Source organism: Astatotilapia calliptera, chromosome 14, assembly GCF_900246225.1.
Source record: "Astatotilapia calliptera chromosome 14, fAstCal1.2, whole genome shotgun sequence".
Taxonomy (NCBI): Eukaryota; Metazoa; Chordata; class Actinopteri; order Cichliformes; family Cichlidae; genus Astatotilapia; species Astatotilapia calliptera.
Genome location: NC_039315.1, coordinates 32,855,365 through 32,881,620, shown reverse-complemented (window position 1 = coordinate 32,881,620; position 26,256 = coordinate 32,855,365). Strand labels below are relative to the sequence as shown.

Genomic DNA, 26,256 nt, shown 5'->3' with positions numbered 1-26,256 from the left:
TGAGATGTGCAGACCTTAAGGATTGTTATCATCAAAACAGCAGATATTGAGCATTTACTGAACAATCCTAATATCATCCTACTAAAAGTGGACAACACGCGTTCAGTATGTAAGACATCTCAAATGCACTGAGACTGCTGTATCAATGTGAGAGCTTTAGCTATTCAAAATCTTAAAATGTGAGGATGCACTTTCTACACATTTGCATGCACACATGATTCACAGGAAAAGCCAGCGGCCTGTTTGGCCTCCGAAAACCTTAACTAGTAATTGAATCTGGGTGTCAGCATGACCAAATCCTACTTGACACCTCCCTTCCTCCTCTCCTCCCGTCTTCTCTCTCCCTCTCCGATCCATCTGATGACTCTGGCAATCTGCGTGTCATGTACAATTAAGTGGATCTGGAGATGTAGAGAGGGAGATGAAATTTAAAGTGCTGTAGAAATTAGAAGTGATGAAGTACGGTGGTGTGTGCCGATGGGATCCCCAGTGGTTAGAGCTCTGACACACTGTAGAGGTGACAGGTTTCCTCTGATCAGGGCTGCACACGTGGCAGAGCAGGGTTGTCATAGTAATAATAATAATAAGTGTATAATAAAAAAAAAATGTATACATACTCATAACATTTGCATTTCCAGTGTTTATAATAGTGGCTCATTGGGTTGCATGTTTTTGTGTGGGTTGCTACTCATTGTGTATACAGTAATATTTCATTCGCAGCACATTTCTGTATCTCACTGATGGTTGCTTTTGGCTTTTTTTTTTGGCATCATTTACATTTTTTTTCATGCCAAAATTCAAAAAATGTGTTCATATTTGTGAAAATGTTTTAACCATTTGTTTTCAAGATGCAGTGCATGTACAGGCCATCCTTTTCTTGCTGCCTGTTTCCTAATGTGATAATAATAATTTAAAGGAGACGAATTCTGGAGTCTAAAACACAACATATGCTATCCATTCAGGCAGCTCATTCCCAAACATAGTTAGTTGTCAGTTTTTCTTTTAATGAGCAAAATTTCTGACTTGCTAGTCTATATTTTCTTCTTTCATTAAATCATGTGTATGGAGAATGAAAGTAAGCAGTGATAGATTCAAGTGATAGATACTTTATTAATTATAAAGAGAATTTAGGCATTCAGTAGCTTGTTAAACACAGTGCATCACACAGGAGATAAACAGCAAATAGACTGGCTCTTATACAGTGCTTTTCTGCTCTATTTGAGCACTCGGAGCACTTATACAAAATGCCTCATTCACCTATTCACACAAGCACTTTCTAAGCCCAAGTGCTCTGTATCTAACATTCACACTCTGATGAATGCATCAGACTTGAGGTTCACATTTTTCTTGCACAAATATGTTGGCTGGCACGCAGATTGGAGCAGCCAGGAAGGAAACCACAAACTTTCTGATTAGCAGATGACCTGCTCAACCTCTTGACCTACAGCCACCCCAAAAATCGTCCTGATGTCTGATTCAAGCAAGCGTTCTTCTAACTGGGTCTTTCTCATGAACAGGTTTGTACAGCTGGGTGGAGCTTCTGTGCTTAAGGCTAGAGGAGTGTGCTTGAGATGACCATATTAGGAATATCCTCTCTTACCAACAGTCAGAAACTGTCTGAGCTTTTGGCTCTCAGGGATTATTTGTACATGGGATGATTTCATTGTAAAACTAATAGTATATTTACGACAAAAAGAAAGGGAAAATCTAATCAAACTGCTTGTCAACTGTAAATTGTAAGAGCATACGCCTTTGTATTTTTGATTCATGTTGGATTATATATCAGTTTGTTTGATTCATACTGATTGGGATTTGTTTCGATCTACTTACAAATTGCATTTTTCTTAAGACTAATTACATGCCATTAATGGTGCAACCAATAAACAAGCACGTCAGAAAACTAAGTTGCGATCTTTTTTTCTCTGCACACACGCAGACCCAATCCTCTCAGAGCTCACGTCTTTCCCTCAGTGATAAATGTCAGCCTCCCTCCTCCTGAACAGATATCGATGGTTATTTGGGCTTATTTCTCCAATCTGTTGTTCACCTCAGAACGGAGATGGAATCCATTTCTGCCTGGTTGGCAGCGAGGGTGACTGTAGGACAAAGTAATTTGGCTGGCTGGCACCCTCTAGAATCTCTCTGTCTGAGCTGCTGAGCTATCTCAGCCCTATTTCCAAAGTTTACCTCACACAAACAAGCGCTCACAAAAACCCCTCAGATCTCTTCTCAAAGACGCATAAACTGGTCTAAGGCTGAAGGAAACAAAGTGCAGACATTTGGAGAAGTAGTTAAGTTTGATCTGGCTTTTGCAAACAATCTGAGCAGGTATAACAAAACAAAAAGGACATATAATACAAACATTTTATTATTTATCTGCCATTTCAATTTAAAAGTATATATCAAACTCTAAACATTTCATTCTTTCAATAAAGCATGTGATTTATTTTTTTTGCAGGACAAAGAAGAACTCTATAATCAGTTGCTTGTTGGGGGCTGTAGTGTCCAAAAGGGAACCCAGCTGTAGCAACAGAGTGGACCCAGTGGGTCGAGAAATAAAAATATGTGTCATTCCAAAAACTGCAAAAAAAACCCCCAACAAACATTTCAAGCCATGTCCAAAACCAAGCACCAACCTCTCTTCAAGTACCACACAGGCATGTTGGAGTCAGGGTGAAAAAGAGTTTCAAGTGTAAGTTGAATTGAATTAATTTATTTTACATGAAATATTTATGGACCCCTAGCCTTCAGATTTTTACAGAAAAGAGAGGGATTTTCCAAAGAATGGAAATCCAATTTGCCACAGAATCCTGGGTCACACAGGGATGACACACTATGTATATTGGTAATCTAGCAGTTACAAATATCCCATAAATTTGTCCATACAGTTTAGCAAAAGCTACATAGACTCACTAAAGAAATGGTTTAGGTAAAAGGCAAAGAAGTTACTTCAATTAAGCCTGGCCAACAACGCCGTACCAAAAATGACATATCAATAAAACATAGATAATCACAGTAACGATTTGCATTGTAAACATGTTAAATTAATGTTGGAAGGCTGCTATTTGGCAGTGGAGGGACAAAAGTGTATTTGGATAAAAGGTGGAGTGTGTTTCTCAGATCCCACACGCAAGATGTTTGGAATTAAACCTTAAAGGCATCAAGCACCATTGTTATTGTTCGGGTGTTTCATTTGTAAAGGCAAAAAATGCAGATTTCACGAGTCAAGGTCTAACAGTCCAACTCCAGCTCCCTAACTAGCAAGGCACTTTTTGATCTGGAAAAGTAAAAAACTAAAATAGAATGATTATTGTAAGAAAACAGGGAAGGAAGCTCTAGGAGAGGGGAAATTTAAAACTAGCTGAGCCTGCTGCGAGCGATTTAGCTCATTAATGTAACACTGGTGAAAAGTGAGAACAATTGTGCCATTTGACTGTGGTTTTTTGATTGACTGGCTCTACTTTTTCAACATTCACCTCCTGCTTTTCCCCTGAAAACATTATTTTGGTAAATCCAATCATCATCTGATTGTACTCATCTTATATTGAAATGAGGTCCATAAATGGAATATGATGGTGCCTTCAGGGGCTTGATTGGAATACTAGAATTTTTACTGGAGTGCACATATAAAATAAAGAAATGGTAAATATGTAGACAGTCAAGTTGAAACTGACGACTTTGTTCTGTGTCAGTGTAAAATGTGCAAGGGAGTGCAGACGGTCTCTGTGAGTGACGAGGTGTTTTGTTGAACTACTGTTGGGTGGACAGGTCAGACAAAGGCAGCTCTGAGGTCCACACACCTTCAGTGAATTCAAGAAAACTCTGTGTGTGAAGCACACTTCATCGAGCGTGCCGTTTCAAAGGTCGGTGGTGATGACTGGTGTTACGCCGTGGATGAGCAGCGTAGGGCCAAGGTCCTGAGTCAGCAGCTCCAGCTGGCGCAGGTAAGCAGTATAGCGGCGGGTGTCAGCTGGGGGGCGTGGCAAGTACAAGAAACGCACAGCGGGTTGGGGCCGGGACTGATCCAGGATCAGCTTGTTGACAGCTGAAAGGTAGTCATCTGACACACGTGTGGCGTTGCTTGGGAAGCTGTTGACGTAATCTTCTTCGTTCTCCTCATCCTCCTCCTCCTCAGGTTGCAGCTTCTTCTCTTCCGTAGTAGCATCCAGCTGTTTCTTCCCCCAGTTGCCTTGACGCTGCCAGTGTAGTGCCACCTGCTGATCCCAAGGCACGGGGTGGATCTGAGCCTTAATTCTCAACTCCTTAAGCAGCTGGCTGAGCTTCTCCTCCGGGCCCCTCACACTTCGGCCCTCCTCAACACACAGGAAGAGACGCAGTGTAGCTTTGCGCCAGTCCCGCACCATGTTAAGGATACATGCCAGCTGCAGCAGGAATAGACAGCAGGTATCCACATAGCTACAGCTGTCTGGGCGTAGGAGGTTGACTGGCCAGACATCCACATACACAGCTCTCTTCCCGGGAGTGCAGGAGGGAGGTGAGAGAACCTGGGCTCTGTCAAAGTTGTTGAAGTATCGAGCTAGTACCACGTTCTTGAGCATCTTCATGGCATCAGCAATGATAGCTACATACTCCTGGGACCCTAGAACCTTTCCGTCTCCAAATTCACCATAGTCCAGTCTGTTACTAGAGCCCCGCAGGGATACAAAGTGGAAGAGAGGAGGTTGCTCTGGCTCGTGAGAAGGACCTGAGGGATCTGTGGACTGAGTGCTCGACATTGATGGATCAATCAGTTTGTCTTTTGGAAGACAGTCATCATAGAAACCCAGGACAAGGGTGTTAGGACGCATCCCACCTGGGAAGAGGAAAGGCAAAAATTATTTCTTTTATTACCATCATTCATTTCCTATAATGTTGAGAGTGGAAGACTTAGAATGATTCACAATATGTCCGTTACATGGCCTGGACTGAAAGTGAGCAAAAGAGCAACCGATGGCTAAAGAAAATTTTTAAAAGACCTTATGAAAGCCTGGAGAACTATTACTTAAGACAACTTGAACAAAATAACAAGAAAATCTGGCTCCTTGGAAGCAAAATATATAGAACTAGTGAGTAACTCAAGACTTTTGCGCAGTACTGTATGTTTTGTGGCTCTGTAAAGACCTTTTTGATCAAATGTGACTCTTTTGATATGCTGCCAGTCCTTGCCCTTGGGGCGGGATTAGGGTTATGGTGCATTTCAGGCATGTTAAATAAACACATTTACATAGAAACTACAAGAAGTTAAAATCAAGTGCATTTTGGGCACATAGATAAAAAGTGCAAATAGCAGTTTGGATATCGCAGCTCAATAACCGACACAGCATATCATCTTAGAGCGTTAACGTGTCTGCTTCTGGATGTTTGGGCAGTTTAGTTCAATACTTGAAACTTTGAGTAAACATAGTAACCAAACCACTGGTTGAAGAGCAGGTACTATTTTTTGACAGTCTAAATAATAATATAATATAATGTAAATGTAAAAACATTCATTAGGCATTGGCTTTAATCAAAATGTAAGTACGTGGAAGGAACAAAAATCATATTAGTATATTGATACTTGCCTTTGAATTTAATAACAAATAAGGACAATGTGCGTTATTAATAGGGGTACTGACCAAGTCCTGAAATGAAGAGGAGATGTTGGACACCATGACGTACAGAATCAGCTAAGGTCAGGTTGACAAAGGCTTTGATATTTAGATGGTCCACCAGGGACAACCAGGACTCATATTGGGCCTGCAGAGGGTCAGACGGCAAAGTGTCTGGAAAAAAAAACATAAAGTTGAATTGCACTAGAAATACATCTGACAGTTGAACAGAAGTGTGCTAAGATTCAGAGAATGAGAAGGAAATGGACCCAGAAGCAGGAAAGCCAAAAAGTAAAAGGAGGGAGTGGAGAAGTGAGTTGACAGAGCTGGAATTAGAGGCAGAGCGTGAGTGAGATGCAAGAGAGCATGCTGAGATATGGAGGAGAGGGAAGAAACAGAAAGATGCAAGCGCAAATGACAGTGTAGACAGACTTGGATAAAGAATGAAAGATACAGGGAAGCACAAACAGGCGAGCAGGTGATCAGTCATCCCAAAAAAAAGCATCAGCATGTATGTAGAGGGCCATCCAGAGGCCACGTCTACAGGCGTCCTGTGGTTGTTTGAACTGTGCTAGAAGCTGCCATGTATTCCATTCAGCTTTAAGGCAAACAGCTGCTGCACAATTGTAAGCATAAATGGGTAGACTCAAAATAGATTAGCAGGGCAATGTGCAAATCCTCAACAACAAACTCCACTTCAGTGTAATTATGTGAATGAATAGCTCGCTCATATTTCTCAAGACCAAGTGGCTCGTCAAGTGAGAGAAGGGCCCTTCAGCGGCTAATGAACATATCATTTTTTTCCACTGTGAAACACAAAGGATTTGGACTGGGAGCACTCCATTCATGGCCAGTCCCGGTCTGCCATCATCTCCCCCACCCCTTTACACCCCACGGAAGACAAAGAAAAAGACAATCAATGACCTTGCCCCTTGAAAATCTGCAAGTGTGTAGAAAGGAGGTGCCTCCAGAGCTTTGTGCGTGCGATTACTTCCCTCGACAGCAGCAGATGAGGCGATGTCAAAGAGAACGGGTTAGCATTCTGAAGAGGTCCATTAAACAATGAACCGCTCAGTCTGGAACTTTGGACTGCATTGCCAACATAGAGGCGCATTTCTCACTCATATACTTTCCATATTTGGCCATTTTAAACTGAACCAAAATGAAAGGACTTTAGTGATAGTGGTATATTTGATATATTTTATAGCAATACAGTTGAAGTTCTCAGGGAAAGAAGATTTTTTTGTTGCCTCTGCTGCTTTTAAATATCATAATCATGTTAAAATCCTCCAAAAACAATATCTTCTCAGCATCCCATATTTATTTTGCTCATAATTAATAGTCTCTCTCTCACACTGAGTGGGTGTACATGAGAAATGGTGCAGAAGTAAGCCTTCGAATCCTCCTAATGCAAAAGTCACTGGAGAAGAAGCTGATTAAATAAACGAAAAAAGTTTCTCGAGGTTTAAATCGAACTTTGGTGTTCTTACTAAGGTCTCCGAGCTGGACATGTCCCAGCACGTACAGGCCGCTCTTCTTGATGTCGTTGATGAAGGTGATGAGGCCCACGCTACTGCGAGGGTTGGAAACCATGAGCAGGATCTGAGGTCTCCAGAATTTGACGTGGTCCTTCCTCACGTCCAGCATTAGCAAATACTTACGCACCTAAAGGTTGAAGAGAGACATGTAAGCAGAGCTGTTGGAGAATCTGTGTGTTTTTAACCCCATAAACTCCTACTTCACTAAACCTGCATTCCACAGAAGCCTCTAGTTTGACTTTCACTAAATCTGAGTTGTATCTGCAGCTGTCTCATGCTCAAGTCCATTTGAGTCCCACCAAAATAAATATCCAGATGTGACTGAACTTGCAATGACCTAAATTTTAGTTTTTTCACTTAATGTTAATTTCCATAATATTTGATATTGTGCAGGGGAAAAAAAACAACACTTCAAGCTGAAATTGCCAATATACAGTGGGGCAAAAAAGTATTTAGTCAGCCACCGATTGTGCAAGTTTCCCCACTTAAAATGATGACAGAGGTCAGTAATTTGCACCAGAGGTACACTTCAACTGTGAGAGACAGAATGTGAAAAAAAAAAATCCATGAATCCACATGGTAGGATTTGTAAAGAATTTATTCGTAAATCAGGGTGGAAAATAAGTATTTGGTCAATAACAAAAATACAACTCAATACTTTGTAACATAACCTTTGTTGGCAATAACAGAGGTCAAACGTTTACTATAGGTCTTTACCAGGTTTGCACACACAGTAGCTGGTATTTTGGCCCATTCCTCCATGCAGATCTTCTCGAGAGCAGTGATGTTTTGGGGCTGTCGCCGAGCAACACGGACTTTCAACTCCCGCCACAGATTTTCTATGGGGTTGAGGTCTGGAGACTGGCTAGGCCACTCCAGGACTTTCAAATGCTTCTTACGGAGCCACTCCTTTGTTGCCCGGGCGGTGTGTTTTGGATCATTATCATGTTGGAAGACCCAGCCTCGTTTCATCTTCAAAGTTCTCACTGATGGAAGGAGGTTTTGGCTCAAAATCTCACGATACATGGCCCCATTCATTCTGTCCTTAACACGGATCAGTCGTCCTGTCCCCTTGGCAGAAAAACAGCCCCATAGCATGATGTTTCCACCCCCATGCTTCACAGTAGGTATGGTGTTCTTGGGATGCAACTCAGTATTCTTCTTCCTCCAAACACGACGAGTTGAGTTTATACCAAAAAGTTCTACTTTGGTTTCATCTGACCACATGACATTCTCCCAATCCTCTGCTGTATCATCCATGTGCTCTCTGGCAAACTTCAGACGGGCCTGGACATGCACTGGCTTCAGCAGCGGAACACGTCTGGCACTGCGGGATTTGATTCCCTGCCGTTGTAGTGTGTTACTGATGGTGGCCTTTGTTACTTTGGTCCCAGCTCTCTGCAGGTCATTCACCAGGTCCCTCCGTGTGGTTCTGGGATCTTTGCTCACCGTTCTCATGATCATTTTGACCCCACGGGATGAGATCTTGCGTGGAGCCCCAGATCGAGGGAGATTATCAGTGGTCTTGTATGTCTTCCATTTTCTGATGATTGCTCCCACAGCTGATTTTTTCACACCAAGCTGCTTGCCTATTGTAGATTCACTCTTCCCAGTCTGGTGCAGGTCTACAATACTTTTCCTGGTGTCCTTCGAAAGCTCTTTGGTCTTGGCCATGGCGGAGTTTGGAGTCTGACTGTTTGAGGCTGTGGGCAGGTGTCTTTTATACAGATGATGAGTTCAAACAGGTGCCATTCATACAGGTAACGAGTGGGGGACAGAAAAGCTTCTTACAGAAGATGTTACAGGTCTGTGAGAGCCAGAGATTTTCCTTGTTTGAGGTGACCAAATACTTATTTTCCACCCTGATTTACGAATAAATTCTTTACAAATCCTACCATGTGGATTCATGGATTTTTTTTTCACATTCTGTCTCTCACAGTTGAAGTGTACCTCTGGTGCAAATTACTGACCTCTGTCAACATTTTAAGTGGGGGAACTTGCACAATCGGTGGCTGACTAAATACTTTTTTGCCCCACTGTATGTGTTTTGCTCACTTTTCTGTGTTGTTTTTTTTGGCATCAAGGAAAATTGACTTTTATTGGTCCTGAGATTTAGCATGAGGTACATTAAGGAAGGTTTCAGAAACTATGAATTTCATTCCTCTACCATCTGTACAGGCAGTCATCTTTAGAAAGATTTTTTAGCAACTTCTTCAACAACAGAAGCCTGCTTTCTTCTAAAGCAGTGCTTCCCAAACCTTTTTTTACTGGGCCCCCCTTTGTTTTACAAGAAAAATATTCTCCCCCCCTTGCGCGCGCACACACGCACAAACACATCCTCCAACCACACACACCCATATTTTGCCCCATTGCAGTTTATTTCACACCTCAAACATTTAGTAAACAATTAAGCAAATACAAGTAATCTGCAGGTAGTAAGAAAATAAACTACTAACTCTTTTACGCTGCATCTGCACGTGATTTTGAAAACGCAGCTGTTTCGTCCACATGTAAACAGCGTTTGGAATCACCGAAAACTGAGATTTTTTAAAACTCCTGTTTTGGGTTTATATGTGGACGAGGAATACGGAGTTCGTCACGCAACGTTTTCCACGTCACGCTGTGCGCCACGTTATTGTTTACATGAGATGAATTGCAGAATGGCAGATAGTCAGATTAACAGTATTTTGTCTCTATCTTCAGGTTTTATACGCTTACATACACACATGCAGTTACTGTCCCTCCATTTAGAATTCAGAGGCGTCACTGTGTAATTATTTTACATGTACTTGTTTTTTTCCTGTGTATTAATATTCAACATTGCTATCAATACATTTTTCAAAAAATGCCTGTGCAGGTGAAACCAAAGGGAAGATATGCTTCACCAGATTTTCTAGTCTTTGGCTTAGAATGAAGTTGGTTTGGAAACATATTCAGCGATGCGATGCTTCATCTCCTGCTTTGCGTTTGTGTGGGAGCCCCATGCTAGCAGTGTCCAAGCGTTGTTTTTTTTTCCCCTTTTCATGCTGCGCCCCCCCTGCAATGGGGCCCCACACTTTGGGAAGGTCTGTTCTACAGCTTGTAGCAGTGACCAGTGATGAAGTTCCCACAGGACCAGGGATCCCAGTTCAACTAAAGCCTGATCCACACATGTCCCTGTACCAGACACTGCCATGGTTTTGTTGCCATGGATGAGAGGTAGATAAAGTATTTATAGTGTATAGAATAAAGTACTCTATAAATGTATGGTGGAAGTGGTCTCTAAAACTAGAAAAAGGCTATATAACCACTAGTCCAGATCCATTCATTGAATAATAATAATAATAATAATAATAATAATGGATTGGATTTATATAGCGCTTTTCAAGGCACCCAAAGCGCTTTACAATGCCACTATTCATTCACTCTCACATTCACACACTGGTGGAGGCAAGCTACGGTTGTAGCCACAGCTGCCCTGGGGCAGACTGACAGAAGCGAGGCTGCCATATCGCGCCATCGGCCCCTCTGGCCAACACCAGTAGGCGGTAGGGTAAAGTGTCTTGCCCAAGGACACAATGACCAGGACAGAGAGTCCGGGGATCGAACCGGCAACCTTCTGGTTACAGATACGCTTCCCAACCCCCTGAGCCACGGCCGCCCAAGTATAGAATAGTCAGACATGTTAAGATGTTTATATGCATGTATAGATTAGAGATGGACCGATCCGATATTACGTATCGGTATCGGTCTGATACTGACCTAAATTACTGGATCGGATATCGGAGAAAAATAAAAAATGTAATTCGATCCATTAAATATCACGAAAGCACCTCACAAAACTTGCAACACGCCGTAACTCACCTCAGAACGTTAGCACGTCGGAGCAGTATGCATCACGTGATAGAGCGGCTGTGGCATGCGGGACCTGTCGGTGGTCTGGATAGCATGTGGAGCTTCGCTAGCAACCCGGCATTTCATCTCCGACAAAGTTATCCCGAGAGAAGTAAAGCAAGTGTGTAAGTCCATCTCTGAATGTAAAGCATTCCTGCGTTAAGCTTAACAAGCGATATATGGAGCGACTTCCTCCTCTTGCTGCTACTTCAATCATGAAACTGCTTAATGATCAGCTGATCGGCTTTTCTGTCGCGAGTCCGTGTCTCTTGTTTGTTTTTGGCCCACTTTGCACCAGAAAGAGCAAACCAGCGGTTGAACAACAGCAGCACGTTTAAGCTTGATCAGCTGCTGTTAGAATTTATTTAATATTACTTTCTACTCGAGGATCTTTTTCTACGTAGCTGACGCTGGTAACTGTGCAGGGGCGGATCTAGCAAAGTTTAGCCAGGGGGGCCGATAGGGCATTAACAGGGAAAAGGGGCACAAAGACATACTTTTCTTTCTTATTCTCATTTAAAATGTCGAGCTTTTAATAAATAATTATCTGACACCCAAAGTTTTAATTTGATGTAAAATGAATAGAAGTCAATTACTGTATATAGTGACTATTAAGTCTAATATACCCTAGTAAGCTATAGTACTTTTTCCTTTGGGAAGGTACCATCTGTGCAGTCTGCAATTTTGTTGAAGAAAGATGTTGAATCTATTTAATATTTTAATATATTGAAAAAAATAATTGATTTCTGTGCATTTTTTTTCACACTGCATCAAATTAAGGTTGATTACGTCGATTAAGCATCATGAGGTGGAGCGTGAGGGGTGGTTCCCTATTTTTTATTTATTTATTTTTGTTGTTGCTGGGAGTTGGAACCCTATTAGTTAGGTTGCTTAATATTTCTGCTAAGTACTCTTTAAAATACCAGAATAGGGAGGATGGTGTAGGTTTAAGTTTATTAGATTGATCAGTATTGCTGAACTATGAAATATTTTTTTTTGCATACAGGTATAACAGAATAGCTTTAGTGTAGTTGTTGGAACTTATACAAAATGCAGCAAGATATTTAAAAAAACAGTTTTGTTGATTAAAAAACACTATATCGGATTCATATCGGTATCGGCAGATATCCAAATTTATGACATCGGTATCGGACATAAAAAAGTGGTATCGTGCCATCTCTAGTATAGATGTGTGTCATTCAGACTGTTACTGTGAAAAATGTGCCCATGTGCTGCTGCTTATGAATGTACACTTAAATGCCAGAGTGTATTAGAATTATATATATTATATATATTATTATATTTTACAATGCAAGCAATCATGCAGCCATCATCAGGATTCACGTTGATAAAATTGGCTCAAGGTACCATTAAGGAAATGCAGCTGAGTAGAACCAAACATTAGGACTAAACAGCAATGATTAACGCTGACTACATATTGATCATTAACTCTGATGACATGTTAAAGCTGCATCCTACGCAGCCCAATTTATCTCTATGATAGAAAATGGTAATGGACAATTCCATGCTTTTCTTCAGACTTTTTGGAGTTTTGAGTGTTAAAACCAAGGAGCAATTTCAGGGCTGAAAAGGAAAATGTGACAAGACTGCTGTTCCTCTACTGACCAATTGGGGCTGGCTGAAAAAGCAAAGACATTCCAGTCACTGCCCAACTTCACAGCATTAAATAGAAATGATTACACTCTGATTAAAAAAAAGAAAGAAAGGAAGAAATACTTGGGTCTGTACAGATATCATCACCTTCAAAAAGTATAAGGTGGGTGAATTTTCTTTCTATGTATTTGGACACCAACAAAGCCTGAAGGAAGGACTGGTGTACTCTAATTATCTGACAAATATTATGGACTGGTATGCGGTACAACAAATGAAAAATGTTTGTGCTTCAGTTCTGGTGAGTGAAGTTATAGTATTTTATTATCTGTTACTTAACACTAATTAGCACATACACATCTATGTATTTTGAACCTGTCAAGGTTATGGATGCACCTAATAAACCAATCTTGCCAACATTAGTGGATAACTTAAAACTAGGGACGTGTGCGACCAGTTGACCACGCTATTGTCACTAGTCAGTACCAGACGTATTGGCATTTAATCCGATTGCTATCATTTTAATTGATGCTGAAATACTTTAAATTGCTGTGTTCTAAATGTTATGCAGCGATGTGCCACCAGATGGAGCATCACTGAGAAATGAGATTGCAGGGAAATGAGCGATTTCCAAAGGGTGGAGGGGCTCTCAAAAGAGGAATTCAATAATTCGAGAGAAGTTCAGAGCAGAGTTGCTGCTCCTCCACATTGAAAGGAGACAGCTGAGGCATAAGGTTAAGATGTTTTAGCCAGGGTTGGCCTACTGGGAGGAGGCCAGGGGCTAGCCGAGGACGAGCTGGAGAGATTACATCTATTCTTACATCTGGTCTGGGAATGCCTCGATGTTCCTCCAGATAAGCTGGAGTAGGGGACTGACAAGAGTGAGGTTTCGGCTTCTCTGCTTAGGCTGCTGCCCCCGTTACCCAACTCCAGATGGGTGAAGAAAACAGGTGGATGATTTATCATTTTGTTGTTTTAGACAGTAGTTGTCATGAATCTTTGAACAGCGTTCATAATGCACCACACTTTTCAGCCGCAGTTTATCAGTTTTTCGGATATTTTTAAAATACATGGACTTTTTTTATAGTAAAGAAATCGATTTAGGAACCAGGCACATCAACTAATTCATTTCAAAACCATCCACAGAACCTACATTACACCCTACAAGAGATTCCAGATGAAGCTACAGGCTACATATCACCGTCACATGTGCAACGATTCATCACCAGGCACGTTCTTACACATGTTATGAGACTGTCCAGTTATATCCAATTTTTGGGTCTTTGTGAACTCTGTGTTATCTGAGGTACTGGAAGTTTTTTTATATCCTCAATCCTGATCTTTGTCTCCTTAATGATTCCTCTGACATCTCCTTAAAACAAATACAATGCAAAATCATGTTTGCAGGATTCACATCCACAAAGAAGAAAATTACAAAGCACTAGTTCAGTCCTGACATTTGTATGGAATCATTCTGGATACGATGTCTTATCCGTATCGTTAACCTTGAACTTACCACTGCAGGATTAAATAAAGCTCGACCCACAACTGTGGAAGCTTGGAAAACCTTCTCATCCAAAGTTATCAGCTGGAAGAGGCAATAACTGGTTGTAACTGTGTGTTTTTGTGTTTTTTCTTTCCTGTCCCCATGCCTTGTGACCAATGTTTGCTTTGCTACTGCAGTTTACAGTCGTGCTGTATATGTCTGTACACCCCCAACCCTGCTGTAAATCAATAAAACATTGATCACAAAAAAAAAGAAATCAATTTAATATCATATTTCACAAAGAGACTGTTTGTTTGAAATACGACGTGCAATGTTGATAATGTGTGACGCGAGGTGCCGCTCAGTTAAGCAGTATGATTCATTACTGAAGAATGTGATTAATGGCTTCAAATGCCTTTGTTTAGATTGATTTTGACATTTTCCATTAATCGATTCACAAATTCAGCTTGATATAATAATAATGGATTGCATTTATATAGCGCTTTGCAAGGCACCCAAAGTGCTTTACAATTCCACTATTCATTCACTCTCACATTCATACACTGGCGGAAGCAAGCTACAGTTGTAGCCACAGCTGCCCTGGGGCAGACGGACAGAAGCGAGGCTGCCATATTGCAGCCCCTCTGAGAGCCCGGGGATCGAACCGACGACCTTCCGGTTACAGAGGCGCTTCCCAACCCCCTGACCCACGGTCGCCCATATCTGAGTGTTATTTAGTTTTAGACTAGTCGGTTAGTAATTTTTTTCCCCGTTTAGTCAGCTGCCAGGAACATCTCTATTTAGCACACCACCCTCTGGTCCAAATATTCTGGCTCCAAAAAACGGACATGGCAACAGCGACTGCTGCTATTGTAGAAGTTTCAAAATGCCAATCGATGGCATAACAGTAGCTTTTATTTGCAGTCTATAGTTAAAATTGGTGTTCCTGGTATAAAAGGAAAGTTGGGGAGGAAAAAAATAGTTTGAAAACCTTTAAATACATTCAGACACTTGCAGGGTGACTATAAAACAGACAAATGGAAAACTTCACTTGAGAATATCCTAAAATAGTTAAAATGGCTTCCACTTAAAAGTACTTTCAGGGTGTGCTTCATTTTATGGACTATAATCACTCTTGTGCTGCAGCTGGAGTTTAGCCTGAAAAGGCCTCAAAAAAGCCTCTGACAATAACGACTGTCTTAACAATCCAAGTTCAGCTCAAGCTGCTGAGTTTATGTTTGTGTGTACATGACTATCAATCAAAACTTGAGGATGCAACCAGCATTATTATATCATGATTGTCACACTTGTTTTCGTTTTTTTGCTGTAAAACACACACACACACAAAACATGGTCCCAGAGGCAGCGTCCAACTGCCTCCACTCATCTAATCATCTGTCTTCCTTTATCTCTCCATTTTCCCATCTTCTCATCCATCAGACTATCATCATTTCACTGTCGCTTCGGTCTCATCCATCACTTAGTTTCTCAATCATTCAACCCCACTCCCTCCTTATATTCCTGCTTCCTTCTTTCTTTTCCCATGATACCATCAGGCTTTGGTGCCTCAGTTTGTCTTTTTCTCCTCTCACTTTCTTTCCTAAACTCTGTTGTCAGCTGCTTGTTATCTCCAATTGAGATTTTTTTTGTTGCTGTTGCTGTCGTTGTAGAATGCTGTGTTTTGTTTTTGTTGCTTTGCTTCAATGTCACCCAGCTGGCAGACCGCCACACTGGTTACTACTCGAGGGTGCAGGAGCATTGGACAAGTGCATGCATGAGCTCAGTAAATGTGCATGTATGGTCTCCTCTGCTGAGCCCATCAGTATAATCATTTGCGCTCTTTGCCTGGGGAGGTTTGAAAGCTCGGAGGGCCAAGCTGAGGCTCATTTGTGAAATGAGTATTCAAAGGGTTTATGACTTACATTTTAGATATTTGGAAATAAGTGCGGATGCACTGATATAAGTACCTCGTTGTTTGCCAGCAGCCTATTGGCATTAAAGATGACATTCGCAATGGCAATGTTTATCTAGAGTGTCAAATCAATTTTGCGCTGGATAAATATTCAAACACATTGTGATTTAACAGGTCACTTAATTTTATAATGACATAACAAAACAACAACAAAAACACTGGAATTCTAACTGACTGTCAGCCAAGCTGTTTTTAAAAATATGAATTACAGCCAAAGACTGTAAACAAAAAGTGGATGTAGTTGCCAGATCTGAAAAGTGATGCAATATCATTCCCTAATGGCCAGCCCCCATGTGGGATTTGAAGATGTCTAAGATTTCTAGTAGCTTCACCTGTGGGATGAAAATCCTTTGTCACCTCGTTTGAGTTATTGTGTTCAGAGTTTTAGAAAATTTGACCTCTAACTTTAACCTTGAAGTTGAAGTCACTGAGATTAATGTACCTATGGTACTAATTTGAAAATCGTACACCACCTGGTTCTCAAATTATCACACTGATGAACTCTGGTGTCAACGGCAACAGCCCGCCCATCAGCCTTTTACAGCTGAGGGGTAAAAAGCTATGGTAGCTATTATATGGATTAAAAACTATAACAAAGGACTTTACATAATTATTATAATAATAACTACACATAGATTGAGTGTTTAATAATGGAATAGAGATTCATAGATTGACTGATGATATGTTAAAATACATTTTAAATATTATTCAACTACTGACAAAGCAGTAATATGACTGACCAGCTAAGTGCAGGTTTAAATAAACCAGTCTTCAGCCCTCATCCGTACCTATCACCACCATTCTGGTAAACAGAGCTATCAAGGGTGGCCAATTGAATTACTTGAGAGTAGCTGCTGCCTCAGTGTTGTGTCTTGTGTAAGAGAAACTGCAGAAGTGGGAGGAGATGATACTAGAAGAAAATGGGAAAAGGGGGTGGTGAGGATTTGGAGGAAAAGTGCAATAAGTTAAGTGGTTGTAATCATGTTCTGCCTCCTGACAAGCGAGTGGCAAACCCAGACACCCTCTCTGCAGCCTTGGCAATGACTCCCCCACTCGGCTGTGGGCCGTCCTGGCAACGGTGAGCTGTCTCCTTGAGAGCAACAGGCTGGCCCGCTAGAGGACATGAAGAGCTGGATGATGTAAAGCTCTGTTTGTGTGTATCAGTGTCATAAATGTAAAGAGCTTTGCGGGGGAATAGATGTAGGTGTGTGTGTGTGTCTGCTAAGCCTGATATAAAGGTGACAGATAGCTGCTGTAGGGATGACAAGGCGGCATGAGTGAGAAAAGAGAGAGGGGAAAATGTGTGTGTTTGTCTGCTAAATGCAAAATCATTGGCTGAGGAGAGGCAGCGGAGAACTGTCTGTGTTTGTATTCGTTTGTGTGTCTCTATAAACCTGATAGAATGGTTGCTTGGCAGAGGTACGGGCTCTTGTAAAGCTGAGGGGATGAGATTTTAGTTGCTATAGTAATGACAAGGCAATACTGAGTGTGTGTTTGTGTGTGTGTGTCAGACCTGGTGGAAAATGAGAGCCTGGCTGATGTAGCCCCAGCTGGAGGTGGGACTGAGGTAGTGAATCAGCAGAAGCAGCAGGAGCATGAAGGCGATGCTGGCCGAGGCGTAGATGGCATTGATGAGGAACATCATGATGGCGCAACCGATGATGCCCAATATGCATGTGTGCCAGGTGAAATAACGAAAGGTGGGCCTGGGGAGAAAACAAGGGTGGTGAAGAGAGCACCACATTAGAATATTAGCCACCCCCCCACCAGCCCTCCAGAAAAACAGACTGCAAACCTCTGAAGTCATTCAATACTGGAGGGATATTTGTGCTTTTTTTAAAAAATTGTTTTCTAACTTAATACTCATTACTATTTTCTTACTAACTAAATGGTTTTGACTCTTCTAATATTCTAAAGATGAGATATTGCTTTGCTTTCAAATCAAGCCTTGAGAAACGAGAGAAAAAACCCTGCAGGAAACAAACACAGTTTAACTCTCTGCTCTATGCCTGTTTCTTTTTACTTGTTTCCCAAGTTCATTCAAAAGGAGACCAAGTGTGCTTGGTCTGCACTGAATGCATTCACATAATCTAAACTAAGTTCAGATGGTACTATAGGGTATAAGGTTTTTCTGAAATTACCAACCAAACAAATAAGTAGACACTTGTAAACCAACTATAGTAAACTGTTTCAGAGTATTTAAAGTTTAGTTGCATTGAAATAAAGGTGGGTGAGCTCTACAAAGTTCTGGCTGTGTAAGGGGTACAGATTTAAACTGCCAATCTCCCTTTCACAATAACTTCTATCAATAGCAGCATAGCTTTGGTTTGGCTTTTTAAAAATGCAAATACGCTTCTACTGCAGAGCCCAGTGAAATTAGATGTATGAAAAAACAGACATTGCAAAGGCCTACTTTACACTTTAAAATTGACATTTTATAAACAAGGGCAACACAAACAGACCGTATGAAATGTCTGTAAAATTCTGAATCCCACATAATAAACAGCATGTTCCATTTGTGCGTCGCTGTTCGATTGGACTCCTTCAGAGGATACAGTCAGACAAACCTTTTGTTAGTGACCAGCTTCCATCTCACACCTCTGAAGAAAGATTTCCCAAAATGTCAGAATGTTCTTTAAAATGAGAAGGATTTAACAAACCACCAAGGAGTTTAGTGAAACAGCAGCTGCAATGGAATGAAGATTCTCCTAACATGGCTGTACATACTTGGGCTGAGAAAGATAACTAAGGGAAGGCCCTACTGAATGAGTAATGTCTGGCAGGAGCAAAGAATTACATTCTCAGCCAGAATAGTACTGCTCCCATTCTCCAGTCAATTTTTATTAGCAATTAGCAGTTGCTAATTTTAGAGTTAGCAACTGCTAACTGCTGATTTAATCAGACACCAACTATGCTTTTAATACTTAAATAAATACTTTAAAGGATGTCTAATCAGCCAATCACATGACAGCCAATGAATGCGTTTAGACACGTTCACATGATGAAGACAAGCTGCTGAAGTTCAAACCGAGCATCAGAATGGGGAAGAAAGGTGATTTGAGTCAGTATTTCAGAAACTGCTGATCTACTGGTGTTTTACCACATAGCCATGTCAAGATTTGTACAGAAAATGGTCTGAAAAATAGGAACTATCCAGTGAGCAGCAGTTGTCTGGGTGAAAATGTGTTGATACAAGAGGTCAGAGAAGAATGGTTAGACTGCTTCAAGCTGATAGGAAGGCAAAAGTAACTCAAATAACCACTCGTTACAACCAAGACATTGCAGAAGAGCATCTCTGAATGCACAACATGTCAAACCTTGAGGCAGATGGGCTACAGCAGCAGAAGACCACGCCAGCTGTCACTCCTGTCAGCTAAGAACAGGAAACTGAGACTATAATTCACACAGACTCATCAAAAAGTAGAGAACAATTATTTATTTATTCATTATTGTTATATACATATATATATATTTATTTTTTTCTACTTTCTTTTACCTCCTCAGTTATTTTACTTTTCTTTTCTTTTTTTCCGTCTCCATGCTTACAAGTCCACATATGCTAGTAATTGTTTACAATTGAATCTGTATAAGCATGCTGTGTTAAAAAAAAAGCAAAAAAAACAAAAACAAAGAGAGAACAGAACATTAAAAAAGTAATTTTTCATAAACAACAATAAAGAGTGGATCCATCCTTCCCTGTGTCAATGGTTCAGGCTGGTGGGATATTTTCATGGGACACTTTGGGCACCTTAGTATGAACTGAGCATCATTTAAATGTCACAGCCTACCTGAATGTTGTTGCTGCTGACCATCTCCATCTCTTTATGACCACAGTGTACCATCTTTTGATGGCTAGTTCCAGCAGAATATCACATTTTTATCATAAAGCTCAAATCATCTCAAACTTGAAAATAAGATCACTGTATTCAAATACACTCCACAGTGACCAAATGTCAATCCACAGGAGCACTTTTGGGATGTGGTGGACATCTGCCTGATCCAGTCATACCAAAATGATCCAAAATCTCTCAGGTGTGTCCAGTACCTTCTTGAATCTGTGTCATGATAAATTATGGGAGTTCTGAAAGCAAAAGGGGTTCAAACCTGCTACTGGCAAAGTGTAATGAAGAGTGTATATGCTGTGAAGTAAAATCTCAGGCCTCAGACTGCTTGATAATTGTTGTGATCTTCTGCTTTGCCTAGTGTATAGTTGTGCTACTTACCATGGATTCTTTAAGTATATATCGTATCAAAGAAGATAAAAACTGTGAAAGAGCCATCTGGAAACTGGACACATTTTTACCACTGCTAAGGGAATCTTTTATACAGCTGCTACGGCCATAAAAGAATTTAATTTGTCTGAGTTTCACTGGAGAATTTCAGTGACACGTGAATTCCCACTTGCTGAGACTTTTGTACTTTCACAGACATGAAATACATGAATGCTTACCAGTTGTTTGGAAAACACTAACATTTAAAGTATGAATTTTATAGAAATCAACTACACAAAATTTACAGGGAATAAATTGTGCTCCTTAGGGTTTATCACCAAGGTCTTTATGCAACTATCTTAGCTTTTGACATCATAACATTTTAATTTCTGCCTCTCATTACCTCGGTTCTGTGTTCCTACCTGATGCTCCAACAGCTTGAGATGCAAATTTCTTGGGGGCAATATACTATTATCTGTCCTTGATTATACTACCTTAATTAAGTCAGGTTAAATTACTTGGCTAAGTAAACCTCATAATGAAAAATCTTCAATCAATATCTATATTTTAGAAATTATGCCAACTTAATATCTGCCATAATTTTGCTAAAGTGTTTTTTAAAGGTTTTTTTTTTTAACCAAAAGTGATGTCTCACTCTCAATGTTAGACAAACCATAATTAAACATCAGAGTCATTCCCTAATGTGTGACTTCACAGCAGCATCAAAACTAATGTGGCGTTAATGCTGTGACAAGATCAATTAAAACAAACAGCACACATAGATAATAGGCTGCTGCTGCTTACTGCTTTAGACCTTTCAGTGTTTGTGTGATCGGGCATAAATTCTTATATGAATGCATGAATGCATAAGGACACATTAGCTGGCTTCCATCCACAAATACTTGCATGAATTTTTGTACTAGTTTTAAGTGGAAATGAGTTGGAGGGTCATGGAGTTGGGAACTGCACAGAGGATGGAAATGCTCATATTTTTGGAGGAGCATGTAACTGACCTCGATTTCCCTGCAATAACTGAAGCTGTGCGGATAAACAGCCATTAAAATAGCTGTAATTACACAAAGCAGCTCAAATGACCGGCGGGCTTCCTTCCTGGATTCACTTACAGATTTAGACTCTTTGTAAGAGACAGAAGCAACAACTGCTGAACACAACGATGCAGCGAAGTGCTAAAGTACGGAGAGAAGGGCAGGGGGGTGGGCCCACCAGAAAGCTAAATTAAAAGAGAAGACAAACACAGAGCTCAACTGAAAGAAGCAGCCATGAGGTAGTCATTAGTCTTTCTGTTGGTCAAGCTGTTAAAGGAAAAGGAGCAAAGCGAAATGTGTGCAAGTCTAAGATTAAAAACCTGAAAGTGAAATCTTTCAAAGCCAAAAATTGCTAAGGCAAAAATTTTCTTAGTACTGGCTCAATAATGACAGTTTTTAACTGTGTAACTGAGTCAGTAGATCCAGCCTATTTGCCAGAAATACTCGTGACTAAAACACTAGTAACATAAGCCCAATTTATGAGCGGGATTTACAACAGCCGACAAATGAAAATTTAAAAAGCAGAAGTAGAACAGATGGAAGAAACATCCTTCAGTTTTGTTCACCAGAAAGAACTTTGCAACTTCTCCGTTGGAAACACTCCAAACAGCTGATCCAGGGGTAGAGGGTAAGCGAGTAAATAAATAACTTGACATAACTAATTTTAGGGAAAGATGTTTATGGTTTTTGTCATGAGGTGCACATCAGGTTGGTGAGAACAGAAATAATGAAACGCTCAACGTCACACCAGCTGAGTTGCTGATGCAGTTTGTGGAGTTTATATGATTAACATAATTTGGGTTAATGATTAAAACTATAAAGTTATAGCTTGGAATAGAATAGAATAGAATAGAATAGAATAGAATAGAATAGAATAGAATAATCCTTTAATTGTCCCACAAGGGGAAATTTGGTATAAAAAAAGAAAAAAGGACTCTGTGTTGACACTGCCAGCTCGGAGTGGCGCCGGAAGAATCTTGGACTTGCTTAGTGTTGTATTATATTGGAAGTAATACTTACAGATTAACATATCAGGAATAATGGAATAAGTTTGTAGTTTAATTTCTTGTGCTTAAAATGTATACTTTTATTTTGATAGTCTGGCAGAGACAGGAAGTTAGGCGAGTTCAGAGTGGAGCCACACAGTTTTTTGACCTCTAAATCTCTGCATCCATTTTAACTGAACTTTGTAAGCCTTCGATAATTCCGGATTCAGTTACTGTGTACCTGTTTTGGACATTTTTGGATAAGGAAAGATTTTTGGATAAGAAAAAAAGGGACTAAGTGGAGAGTCGAGCTAAGGCTTCATTCACTGGAAAGCGACACATACTATTCTCAGAAGCATTTAAAAGAGCAATGAAATAACATGGGGAACTGAAACTCACACCGAATTTGATGGATGGCTGGTTAGCAACTGTTTAAGTTACAAAAACGCTGGTTTCATTAGAGTTTAATGACTAACACTTTAGGGAAAGTTAAGCCTCCATTTTGAAGACGAAACAGTAAAACACTTGAACTTGCTGGAGGACGGTATCTTCTTAATATTTCAGCTCCCTCCTAGCTTGTTCCCAGTGTTGTACCATACAGGCCTTCTGTCTTCAAACTTTGCTTTTATTTCCTCTTGACCTGATCACTTCAGCATCAGCGTTGCCCACAATTGTCTCATCTAATCCTTCTCTTCATCTCATCGAAGAGTTGGTGTAATTACGATAAAAGCTTGCCCACCCGGTCTGCCTCCCCCCTTTACCATCAGCGACGACGGTCCCCTCGTACACTCACCTCGCACGTTCCCCTTTCTCCCCGCCTCACTTGTTCTCAAGCAACTGATGTCACTTAGCTGACACAGCAAAATGCTGCCAATCAAATCCCCAGAGACATTAAGAAACGCAGAATGATGAAGACAGAGAGAGAGAGAGAGAGAGGGAGAGAGGGCCAGGCTTTAGCCAAAAGACACGTCATAATTGAGAAGTAGGGACAGAAATGTTATCCTTCCTCACATACACTCCCAAGGGGAGGCGAGAAGAAGATGCCAGATTCTTTAAGTAAGAGGTCAGTGAGTTTGAGACGTTACGTCATGCAGCACCCCAACACTGGCACAACACCAGTGGGGACGGGACTGACCTTAAGAAACCTTAGATCATTTGATATTGGATCAGCCTGGTAAATTGCATCCGCTTCCTCTTAGTGCTTGATATATGAGATACCTGAGCAAAGGTTCAACCAGAAGTCAGAATATTATCTGAAAACTCTTCATGCAATTTAACAAGAGAATCATGGCAGGATAAGTTTTTTGCATCATTATTTTTTCTTAAAATCTCTTCTATTTTCTTTGAAGGGAATATAGTATGTCCTGTCCTACTAAGGTTTTTCTCTTCTGCTGTTGAATACCTTCATTAGAAAACACACCGTTTTATCTTTTGTCTCTACATGTTCACGATTAGTAAGTCTGAAGTCCTATCACAAAATATTCCCAATCAATTGCAGCTTTCATAACCTAACATCACTAGCAAAGGGGAGCCAATGACAATCTCCTGCAAACATTGGACAACACTGGTGTACAAATCTATGATTCAGCTATATTTCATAGCTGAATTTGTTTGTACTCTACAAACACATCTAGAACTTCAGATCATGCGTGTGAACAAGCTCTTCTGGTTTTCCTGTCAAATTAAACAATAATAGCATAAGCAGAAAAAATTTAGACCGTAACCTTTTATTTTAAACATATTCCAAAATACTTTATCTTATCATAAAAATAACTTCTGTCATTGTGAATACTATCGGCTAATTTACTTGGAAGTATCTCAGTCTCTATAAACATACAGTTCCAATCGATTATATTACCTCAGTTCTTCTATTAACTGCTTTTAGAAATATAAGCAGCAACTGTAAAAATGTTAAAAAAGAGTAAAGAACCAGACAAAGAGTATAAATCAGCTCTCTCTTATGTATAAAACTGTTAAATGAACTTTATACATAAAGGTCATCCAATACAAGCCCTAGGTGTTGCATTTTAAGATAAAAAAAAAAAAAAACAACATCCAAGGAATACAGTTGTTCTTCAGAACCAGAAAGGGTGGTCTGTAAATCCTATAGATCTTCTTACTGCCTGCACATTAGGGTCTATGGAATCTTTCAAGAATAGTGAGGTCACCTTTCAGTTGTTGATCTCTTAATCCATACATAACCTGCTCCAGAACGCAAGTTACCACTGTGATGGACCTTAATAAGATGAAAAACAAGGATTAAAGCTGAAGTCACCTTAACAAGCTCTGAATCCCCCTCATATTACAGGCCTCTGCCTTTCTGTAAGAAATCCTACACTCTGACATATGTCACAGCAAATCACTATCAGTTTCTGTCCCTGTTGTCCATACTCAGTTCTGAATCAGCAAGTCTTTTGGGTCAGGCTGATATTATGTAGTTTGAATTTGAGTACAGGAAGAGCAGATATCCTACTGTACAGTTTGGTTCCACAGGTTGAAAAGGCCGCCGAGAGAAACTAGTGATGTTGGGCTTGACTTCACAAAGTATGATACAAAGTGACGGTGTTCATGTATGAACAAATATCAGTTTAAAAAACATCTGTAAACTGAGTATCGACTATACTGAATCAGTATCATCACTAACTGAAAGGAAGCATTCAGCAGAGGAGCTCCCCTTAATGTTGTCTGAAAGCAACTTGATGAGCTTAATTGTGATCACTTTGGAATGAATTTACATAAATTAAATAAGCAACATGGAAGCTGAAATGTGTAACATAAGATCATTTTCTCTCCAGCTAATTCTGACACAAGCTATCCAAGTCATGTGGGAGTCCTGCATGTTTCTGCAATTAGAGAGCAACAGTTATTTGTAAAACAGGAGAGAGCCTTCAAATCATAATGCAATAATGCTTTTGTAAATAGGTAACTGCTATGCTGATGGATTTCTAGTGCTTGGCTAGACCTGGTTTTGTACTGAAATGAGCATAATGGCCTGAACCAACAACAGGCGGCGGCACCACTTACTATTCCACTGAAGGGGTTTAGAGTCAGAGCCAGAGTGTCACGGCATTATGAAGTGTGATGTGTTCACTTGCTGATACTGAAGTGCATTTGAATGGTGATGGGATTCTGTAGCTTTGATAAAAATTGAATGAACTCCACAGTTGCTGAATATGAATGGCAATTTGCAAAAGGTTATCCACTGTACATTATAGCATCAGCCTTTCATCGAAAATTGGAGCACTTGATAAAACTCAAGATGAAACGGATCAAACATCAAAGTGTATACCTCAATATATCGTTCGCAGAAGTCTCCCTCGGACAGGATTTTATTTTCAGAGGTGGTGGGGTGTTTCCCTATTACATGCTTTTGTCTGCAATTTCAATGTCTGAAATTTTACACCCTCTCCACCCAAGGAATAATTACAGGCCGGGTTTCACACAGATTTTCACCAAACTCCCAGGTCCTCTTGCATTTAAAATCCAGCTCGGAAATCCACTTTGCATTTTAAAAATATGATTATACAGCTGCTTACTGATACTGAGTTTCATCAGCCTAGGATAGTATGGGAGCCAAAGTTAAATAAAACCAAGTGACACTAGCAAGACGGTAACATGACTCACAAACCAGCAAATAAACTTTCCACATAATATTTGCCGGCAATTGCAAAGTGTTTTAGATATACCTTTCTGAATTACTTTGTCATGGTTTGTGTTTTTTTCCCAGCTGTTTCACCAAGGTTTATGACCAAACATACATTTTTGAATATTTCCTATTGTAGAAACTACGTTTTCTATTAATAAAAAACATGTACTGGGAATTGTGTGTACCATTCGGCCCGTATACAGGAAAAAACATGGATGTAGCCATTATGTTACCCGCTAGTTTTGGACTCACATTTTGAAGCTTGATCATTAGTGTTTCAGCCGCTGCCATATTGTTGT

General features: G+C 40.3%; 1 protein-coding gene across 1 annotated transcript in view; it reads right to left on the bottom strand.

The window, feature by feature from the left end:
* Positions 1-1,086: 1,086 nt before the first annotated feature.
* Positions 1,087-26,256, bottom strand: part of LOC113035853 (solute carrier family 12 member 9) — an 81,620-nt gene continuing 56,450 nt past the window's right edge. Inside the window, exons 10-13 of the mRNA XM_026191630.1 lie at positions 17,582-17,774; positions 7,079-7,253; positions 5,616-5,762; positions 1,087-4,813 (exon numbers count right to left, since the gene is read on the bottom strand). Of these exons, the coding sequence (XP_026047415.1) occupies positions 3,858-4,813; positions 5,616-5,762; positions 7,079-7,253; positions 17,582-17,774 (1,471 nt within the window). The 3' untranslated portion in view covers positions 1,087-3,857. The remainder of the gene's footprint in view (positions 4,814-5,615; positions 5,763-7,078; positions 7,254-17,581; positions 17,775-26,256) is intronic.